This window comes from Sinocyclocheilus rhinocerous, unplaced genomic scaffold (assembly GCF_001515625.1).
Source record: "Sinocyclocheilus rhinocerous isolate Xijiao unplaced genomic scaffold, SAMN03320098_v1.1 scaffold3321, whole genome shotgun sequence".
Taxonomy (NCBI): Eukaryota; Metazoa; Chordata; class Actinopteri; order Cypriniformes; family Cyprinidae; genus Sinocyclocheilus; species Sinocyclocheilus rhinocerous.
This window is the reverse complement of record NW_015659922.1, coordinates 101,022-111,437: the sequence shown is the minus strand read 5'-3', so window position 1 is coordinate 111,437 and position 10,416 is coordinate 101,022. Positions and strand designations below refer to the sequence as shown.

The 10,416-nt window shown below is 33.6% G+C and overlaps 1 protein-coding gene across 1 annotated transcript in view; it reads left to right on the top strand.

Annotated features, from left to right (window-relative positions):
* LOC107724381 (bicaudal D-related protein 1-like) overlaps nt 1–10,416 on the top strand; it is a 39,814-nt gene that overhangs the window by 8,318 nt on the left and 21,080 nt on the right. Inside the window, exon 2 of the mRNA XM_016533289.1 lies at nt 6,806–6,922. Within this exon, the coding sequence (XP_016388775.1) occupies nt 6,806–6,922 (117 nt within the window). The remainder of the gene's footprint in view (nt 1–6,805; nt 6,923–10,416) is intronic.

Below are 10,416 nucleotides of genomic sequence, written 5' to 3'. Positions count from 1 at the left end.
AGGCGTTTTAGGAGGGCGTGGACGAGTCTTAACTTTGATAAAGAATATCTCTTTGGGTTTTACGACTTTAGTCTTTGCAACTTTAGGGATCTTATCTATTCACGAACAGCTTGTAACACTCCAAAGAGAAAGGAAAACTTGAAATCGCATCATATGACCCCTTTAAATGCGATAAAATCACTGTGGAGTGGTTTATTGCTTTATTGTGTGATTTGCCGTGTGAACTGTCCAGCAGTGTCTCCAGTTTATACTGCAGAAATGTCACAGGTTTCCTCCTCTGACAGTATGACTAAGGGAAATCATCACCACCACCAATCACTATTCCCACATATCGCTATGGCAACCCCTAATGTTATGTCCAATTCCATGTGTTACCATGGAAACGTGATTTCAAACCCTCTCACAAAGTGCTGTGATAACTATAATAAAGTGATAACTAATAAAGTGCGAAGACATTGTGAATCTGCATTTTAAATTCTTTATACTGTACAACAGTATAAGTGGTTTCTTTAGCACTGCTCTTCGTTCGAAGCAGGATCCACAGTCATAAATGAACAAGCAACCTCACCGATCTGACACAATGCTCCACGTAACGTGCCTGCGGCTCAATAAAAATGGCCGGCATGTGAGCCGCGCGTGTGCCATGTGCCACGGGTCATGTTGAGCTGCGAGAGCTTCCCTTCTTCACATCCGCCCACATTCATCAGCGCTCGCACAGACATGATTCACACTGAAATGACAGCCACCAAAACGACTAATGGCTTCGTGAAGCATTCGTGAAGATGCTGCAAATGTAATTACGCCTCAGTTTTTAAAAAAATGCCGTCATGAATGATGTTAGATCATGTGGGAAAGAAAATCACAATTAAGATGCACTAGAGATGTTTGATTAAATCTGTTGCTTCTCAGGTTTTTGGGGAAAATACTTTTTCCCGATACCAGATTGTGATCAAAAAGTCAAATACAAACATTTCTCATCAACTTCAAGATTAAATGATCTGAGCTACTGTACACTCATTTTTTAGCTCTATATTCACACTGTATGAAAACTATTGATATTTTAATAAGAACATAACTTTTAATAAAGAAATTAATAAGTAAAATAAAACAGAACTCAGTTTAGTCTGAGCAATGAATTTTCTCTCAGTTAAATGCAACGGGGAACATTCTCAGAATGTCCTCTCAAAGTTATGAACAAACATATCAGTGACGTTAACAGAATGTTCATTCAAAGTTATGTAATTGCTGGGTTTGTCCCTATTTTACCCAGAACTGGGTTGTATTTAACCCAGCATTTTTAGAGTGTAATAATGTTCTCAAAACATTAGCATAAAACATTATTTATACATCATTCATCGTTGAAAGGTTTTAGTTTAACTTTTTTGTAAAATGTTATTAGTTGTTTCAGAATGTTCAGAGAGCATTCAAAAGTAACATTCCCATAATGATAAAAATGATAGCATGGAATGTTCCCTTAACATTCAAATAAAGAATTAAATTTTTAAAACATAAAAAAAAATGGATGCATGAATGTTTAGAGAGCATTCAGAAATAACATTTTCATAAATGAATGGGAATGTTAGAAAAAATATTCTTAAAACATTTTTGTTAGCTGGGAAGCTTTAAAAAAAAAATCTGATCACTACACTCTAAAAAATGCTTGGTTGTTTCAACCCAACTTTGGGTCAAATATGGACTAACCCAACTTTTGGGTTAAAAATTTAATGTAAAAATTTAACCCAATGGTTGGGTTAGTCCATATTTGACCCAAAGTTGGGTTGAAACAACCCAGCATTTTTTAGAGTGTAACCTTGCAAAGATAAACAGGAAGTTACATTCGATTGTTTTTCCTGTCTAACCACAGACTGGCAGAAGATTATTTCTGTGAAGTCTATAAAGCTGACTGTTCCCGAAAAACTTCAGTCATCTCTGCTTGTACCTGTCAACAGAATAAACGAGAGTAAATACAGATAACGACCATAACAGCTTCAACTCCCTCAGATTCCTCCTGTGATCACTTCATGAATCAGCTGGGCAATAACGTATTCCTGATGACATTTTTTGCCCTAAACTTTAAACAATATCAAACTAATGAGAAGTCCAGCAATCTGATTCAGGGCTCTACAAGTGAAAACCTGCTACTTATAACATTTCTTTATCTGTCTCCAGTCTTCATCTGCAGCAACAGAAAGTTTAATCCGAGGTCAAGATGGGTGACGTAACTGAAACAGTTTCCACTTTGTTCTCAAAACAGCTGAGTATTATTTTAGAAAGAGTCTTTCATCAGGAGATTCATCCTGCCAGGAAATGCGAGACTCAAATCCTCATGAAAAATCACATCACAGATATACAAGTGAATAAATAAAGTTAGGAATCTATAACCGAGACATACAGTTAGAACAAAAAAGTTTGCAAAGACATATACAACAGCTACAACGCAAAAAAAAAAAAAGATTTTTCAAAATTGTAAATAATAATTTGAATTCTCTGCATGTTGAGAGCTGTAGTCATATTGTGCCTGTCCCCATTTTAACCTCTAGTTTGAGTTGTAGATAGACTCTAGAAACCTCTCCTGATGCAGACACATCCAGCTGGTGTGTGTATTCATGTGTGTAGGCAAAGGAAAACAGTAAGCGCAAAGAGAAGACTGGGATTATCTGTTCATCTGCATTAAAGGGGATTAAAAATCTATCTGTACACTCTAAAAAATGCTGGGTTGTTTCAACCCAACTTTGGGTCAAATATGGACTAACCCAACCATTGGGTTAAATTTTTACATTAAATTTTTAACCCAAAAGTTGGGTTAGTCCATATTTGACCCAAAGTTGGGTTGAAACAACCCAGCATTTTTTAGAGTGTAACCTTGCAAAGATAAACAGGAAGTTACATTCGATTGTTTTTCCTGTCTAACCACAGACTGGCAGAAGATTATTTCTGTGAAGTCTATAAAGCTGACTGTTCCCGAAAAACTTCAGTCATCTCTGCTTGTACCTGTCAACAGAATAAACGAGAGTAAATACAGATAACGACCATAACAGCTTCAACTCCCTCAGATTCCTCCTGTGATCACTTCATGAATCAGCTGGGCAATAACGTATTCCTGATGACATTTTTTGCCCTAAACTTTAAACAATATCAAACTAATGAGAAGTCCAGCAATCTGATTCAGGGCTCTACAAGTGAAAACCTGCTACTTATAACATTTCTTTATCTGTCTCCAGTCTTCATCTGCAGCAACAGAAAGTTTAATCCGAGGTCAAGATGGGTGACGTAACTGAAACAGTTTCCACTTTGTTCTCAAAACAGCTGAGTATTATTTTAGAAAGAGTCTTTCATCAGGAGATTCATCCTGCCAGGAAATGCGAGACTCAAATCCTCATGAAAAATCACATCACAGATATACAAGTGAATAAATAAAGTTAGGAATCTATAACCGAGACATACAGTTAGAACAAAAAAGTTTGCAAAGACATATACAACAGCTACAACGCAAAAAAAAAAAAAGATTTTTCAAAATTGTAAATAAATAATTTGAAATGAAAATAAATAATAAATTTGAAATGAAAATAAATAATTGAAGTACGTTTTACAAGAAAAGAAAATTTCAGTATTTGTACTTGCTATTTCCTTGTAATTATTTGTTAAATTTACTAGCAATTTTTGAGTGAAATTTTTTGACACTTTTTTGACAGTATCATTAAAAAACAACCTTTTCAACCTTATATACCCCCTGAAAAGTGCATATTAGTAACTTAGAACAGTAATATGTGCCATTAATGTGCTATTATGAATCTTTTATGGGTGTATAAGCTATAAAATTGTCACATTTTCTTTTTCTGAGAAAAAATATATATACAGTGATTCTTAATGTTTACAATAGTCACACACAATGGTATTTACAAAGCAGTCCAAAGATTACCAAGATTAAAGGGTTAGTTCAACCAAAAATGAAAATTAGCCCATAAATAACTCACCCTCAAGTCATCCTAGGTGTATATGACTTTCTTCTTTCAGACGAATCCAGTCGGAGTTATATTAAAAATTGTTTTTGATCTTTCAAGCTGTTTCATGGCACTCAGCGAGTGTTGCATGCATCAGTCCAAAAGCAGTTAAATAAAAAGCGCCCATCCATTAAAAAAAAGTGTCTCACACGGCTCCGGGGGGTAAACAAAGGCCTTCTGTAGCGAATCGATGCGTTTTTGTAAGAAAAATATCCATATTCAAAATGTAATAATCACTTTAATGTAGCTTGCGCTCACTGTTGTACACGGAAGCGGTTCCGGGGGAATGACGTATGGAGGTCAGTGTTGCGCATGCGCCGCTCAGAAGTGACGAACGCGGAAGCGCAGCGGAGAGATCAAAACAAAACAACGGTCGCTAATTAGAAGTACAAAACGAGGATTTGTAAAGAAGAATGTCAGAGGATTTCGATATAAGCCAAGATGAGACTGGTTGTCCTTTGCCAAAGTAAGGAAACTTTGCTTCCTTTGATCCTAGAAGAAAGTCATATACACCTAGGATGACTTGAGGGTGAGTTATTTATGGGCTAATTTTCATTTTTGGGTGAACTAACCCTTTAAGAGGACCAGTCATTGCTACTTACAAATTAATGTAAAAAAAGGACATTAAATATTGATTTGAGTTTAACTATTTCAATAAAACGCATACAAGTGATAATAGATATATGAAACTAGCAGTAGGAAATCAGTTGTCTAGGACAATAATCATTATACAGTTTAGTGGTCATCATATCACTTACATTTTAGTAGGCTATTTAGTATATCATTTTCTGTTGAAATGAAAACAAACTTAACAAAAGTGTGCAGTTATAGGTTATAGTTACAGTCCTGTTGCATAATCTGATCCAGAATCCAGATAAAAACATTTTCAGATCATTTCTAGCACGAGATATTGCAACAGCAAAGCTGATACGGTTTGCGAGTTTCACTGTTGTTTTTGTACGTCACGGTGAACACGAAGACTCGGGGGTTTCCATGGCGACAGTCACAGATGATGTGAGTCAGTTTAGCAACTGGAGTCTGGCTGATGGTAATGAGTGTTTCTCACAGCTGCAGTGGCCTGATCGCAGCCGTCCAATCGGCTCGGAAGAACACTAGGATGTCTGCTGGAATGTTCTACAGACGCTCCAAAATGCCAAGTGTGATCAATGAGTGTGTGTGTGTGTGTGTGTGTGTGTGTGTGTGTGTGTGGGTGGAGTATCTCTGTCTTGTTCTGTAATATGACTCATGCTCATAGATTATTGGGGCAGCAACAGGCTTCGCTTCTCTTTTAATATATTTCTGGGTGAAATCATATAACGTGATCGATCAGATCTTCACGTGTGTGTTTCAAATGCATTTTCGCATCTGTGCAGGTCACTGACCTTTAAAAAGAAACTGAAACACAACTAACTTCTCAAGGTTATAGAGGTGCTAAATGGCTTACTGTTAAGAAAGTGTGTGGTACAGTAACATTATGAGTCAAAAGGTTACAAATCAGCTCTTGATTCATGTAACAGCTAGTCTGAAGTAGTTAAATTTTTTTGTCTGTCCAAAAAACTAGTAATGATTTTACAGACAGGAAACAGTGGAATATCTAGTGTCTAGTTAAAATGCAACTAATTTCTTTAAGAACACCCATGGCATCAGCTGAGTACCTTATAAACCTGATTTTGTTAAAATAAATAAATTAAAAAAATTAGTTAAATCCAGTGGCTAAAAACTTTCATAGTAGCCTAGTACCTTGTAAACCTGATTCTGTAAAAAAAAATAAAAAAGTAAAAGAAAAATAAAAAAGGGCCAAATTGTTAAATCCTGTGGCTCAAACATGGCCATAGTATCAGCCAGGTACCTTGTAAAGTGAAAGAGTAAGTGAAAGTCCTGACATTTGCCAAGTACCCATACTCGGAATTTGTGCTCTGCATTTAAGCCCATCCAAGTGCACACACACAGCAGTGAGTAGTGAACACACACACACACACACCGTGAACACACATGATTTCATACAAAATTTTTAAAAATAAATAAAAAAAACATATAAAAAAACAAATAAAATGAAATAAATATTTTATAAAATAAATAAAAAATTAATTAAAATATACAATTAAAAATTCAATATATAATAAAATAATTAAATCTGAAGACTAAAAATGTTCATATTATAGTTCCTAAAATAAAAATATAAGTTATTTAAAATGGCTATAACATCAACTTGGTACCTTGATTACTCGAACGAATGAACGAACAAACAAATGAATACATAAAATAGTTAAATCTGAAGACTAAACATGGTCTAAAATAAATTTAAAAAACATACGTTGTTAAATCTAGTGGCTCTAAAAGCACCTATAGTATCTGCCTGTAAACCTGATTTTGTTTAAATAAATAAATACATACATACAAACAAATAAATAAATGTTAATTCCAGTGGCTGGAAAAACACCCATAGTATCAGCTGGGTAGCATGTAAAGTAAGTTTGTTTAAAAAAGTAAAATAAAATAAAATACAATAAAATAGAAATGAATTAATTAATAGCAGAATCAGCTCAGTATCTAATAAAAAATTTAATTAAAATAATAATAATGATTATATATGTTAAAATCTGAACCCTCCTGAAAAGATGAGAAAAGAAAAAGACCAAAAAAAATCTTGATCCTTCAGTTAATTTTTCACACTGTAAATAAATGCATACAGGCCATCTGCATACTACGCACAGTATACTGTACATACTGCAAAACTGTACAAGTAGCCTATAGACTAGATATATCTATGGGAGGCTGACATAAATGTCTGTGTTTGTCCACAGGCCGCCGAGGTGGAGAAACAGTTGTCTACTCAGGTTCATTCTTTACGGGATGATTTCAAAGAGAAAAGTCTCTCCACCAACCAGCACATGACGCGCCTTGAGACCCTACAGGCCGAGGTGAGGCATTATGGGATGTGGACTGTCTTATTTGCAGTGAGTCATGACACCATGATATATTTCAAAATCTGCTTTCCTCTGTTTTCCTTCCTCAAATCATGATTTGTTTCCTGCACTAAACAGCAAGGGCTTGAAGTAAGTGCTCATGAACCGCTTCCTCTTTTCTGCATGCTCGTTTTGTGATGTGAGGATCTCATTGTGCGATGCAAAACGCTGCTGGATCATACCCTGATTGCTTTATGTCACAGCTGAGCATCAAAGCAGCTAGAAAAAGTGAATGTGGGATTTTTCACTAACTCATCTATGAGAGACGGGTGTGTAATTGGCTCCTGGTGTCTTTGTTGTGACAGCGCAGGACAAACAACGCCAGCGTGAGTTTCACAGGCCGTCATCAGTGGACACGCTCATATCACTGGTCTATTCACAACAACAAGATCAAAACAAAGCTTCGTTCAATTCTGAAATAACTGAGGTTATTCTGATAAAAGTGAGGACATTTTATTAAGGGAAAATTGTGGATCTGTAGATTGTAAATTGTGGAACTGTTCCAAAACATAGTGAACGGCCTACCAATGTTATTTTAGTATTATTAAGATAGTTTGTGTATATGTGTGTGTATACAGTATAGAGTGTATGTATATATATATATATATATATATATATATATATTTCATTTTTATTTTTGTATTTTCGATTATTATTTAAATTTTAGTTCATGTTTTAGTAATTTTGATGTGTTTGTCATTTTTATTAGTTTATATATATATATATATACACACACACACACACGCACAGTATAATATATATATATATATATATACACACACACACGTAATCAATTTCTCACATGTACTAGGCTATATGGCATGTTTTATGAACCACATGATTTATCATATGGCTTTAGAAGACTTGGGATTAGGGCTGCAGCTACTGTTATAATAATTTAATCTGTTGATTATGTCTTCTTCAATTACTTGAATAAAAAAAGCCATATTCATTTTCAGTCATTTTTAAAAGTCATTCTACATCCTGCCCAGTGTTGCCCTCTGAACAATGTGTGGATTGAAGGCTATGAAACAAAATATAGTAAATGTATCTATGTAAACTATGCTATTACGAGCACAAAAGTGTTAAAATATAAACATTAAATTCAAAAACCATGTAAAATACCAGTAAATTAAATGAAACGTGTTCAAACATTAGGTAACACTTTATTTTAGGGTCTCTTAACTAGTTACTTATTAGCATGCATATTACTAGAATATTAGCCATTTATTAGTACTAATTAAGCACATATTAATGCCTTATTCTACATGACCTTATTCTACATCCCTAATCCATATATATACATATATATATATATATATATATATATATTTAATTTTTATTTTCCATTATTATTTAAATTGTAGTTAATGTTTTAGTAATTTTGATGTGTTTGTCATTTTTATTAGTTTATATATATATACACACACACACACGCGCATAGTATATATTAGTTATTTTTTTATATCAAGTTAAACTAAATGAAAATGAGAAATGTTGCTTTGGAAATTTTCTGAAATAAAATAAGTGTACGTTTTTTTTTAAATATTAGAATTTAATTTATTTCAGCTATTTTTTATTTTATTTCAAGAAACAAAAATATTTTTATGGGTTTAGTTTTAGTTAACTATAATAACCCTGCTGCCTTTTACATCAGTTTTACAATTTGCATCCTTTATTGAAATGACAATCCCAGAATGCATTACGGCAAGCTCAGTGAAAAAATTCAAGCAAGATGGAAAGAAAAATATTAGCTGTATACTTATGTCATACAGTACTGAAAAGTATTGATAAGAATACTTTAATCTGATTAAATATAAACTATTTTACCTAATATGGGTATGTTTCTGTGAAAAACTGCAAAAAAAAATATATATATATTTTCTTACTCAGTATTTTTGTTTTGTTGTCCAGTACAAATATCTAAACATTCTTAATTCAATATACATTTACTTGACAAGCAGCAAAAAAAAAAATTTAAGTGAGTTTTTGCTTAAAACAAGAAAAATGGGGTGGTTAAAAAAAAAATCAGTCGTAGAGTATATGAGGTTCATTTCATTTCAGGATGCTCCCTTAGAAGGCTGCTGCCTATGTAGACAATATAGGCAGCAAGGCAGCTCACTAGGTTTTGGAACAGAGCCCACATGTACATATTAACAACTGCTCAGTATTGAGCAACAGGAACTGGCCTGATGAGCAACATTACGAATGAGAGATTAGCCAATCATAACAAACATCATTTATATAGATAAGTGTTAAAGGTACAGTAGCAAAACAGATAAGTGTCTAAGAAAAAATGACCATGAAACACTAAAGTAATAACATTTCAGTAGATTATAGGAGAAAAAAATATTTATCAAAGGATATATATATATATATATATATATACTGGCACATTTAAATCACAGAATTACATTAAGCTTTTTCAACGGAACCTTTCCTTGTTTAGAATTCTTTTAAAAAGAAGAAATAACTAGGATTAAGTAAAGTGCAAAAATAATAAAAACTAATTGTATGCAATAAAATCAAGATCAAGAACTGTGTTGCATCATCTACTCTATGAACAAGCAGGAGAATACAATTGTTGAGTATTTGTGTATTGTAACATCTCCAAGACGCTTCAAGAAAACTACCACAAAGCTACAGTACTGTAAAGATTTAGGCACTTGTGTGTGCAAATGTTGTAAAGATAATTTCACAAATAGATTGTATTTAGCAATTAACTTCTGTTAGCTAAATTAAATCAACGTTTAGTCTGTCTTAGTATTTGTCTGTTTCTTCATGTCATTCCAGACAGACTGGATGATGATGAGATCAGATCTCTGTGTGGAGCACTGGCTGTTGTCAGACTCCTTGTGCATACAAACAATTAATGTTTGGAAATGTAAACTGATCATTCCTACTGACACACTACAGCAAAAAAATAGAAATAACTGAGTTAACTGAACCATTTTTTTTGTTGTTATAATAAAGTTATATATGTTCAACAGTAGTTTTGTTGAAAATACTAGTGGCTTAAGACTGGCTTAAGACTTTTGCACAGATATATATATACTGTATATATATATAGAGAGAGAGAGAGAGAGAGAGAGAGCGAGAGAGAGCAAAAAATGAATACTCTCCATACATACATACATCCACATCTACTGCATGACTAATAGATCTGGGTTTGTTCTGCATGTGTAAACTATGTAATTGTTACACCTCAACAACATTTTTGTTCTTGTAAAACACACAGAAACAAAGGTGGGTTTTTCCTCTAGTACAGTGGAACTGTATAACGCCAATTCAGATCTTAACATGAGTTTTGCAAATACAGAATCCTCGGGTCCTGTCTTTCAATCATAGCCAGATACTGCATGTTTGGAAAAAACCTTCTCTTAAAAGCAATCTTAAAGGGGTCCTATTATGCTTTTTCACTTTTTAAATTTTAGTCAGTGTGTAGTGTG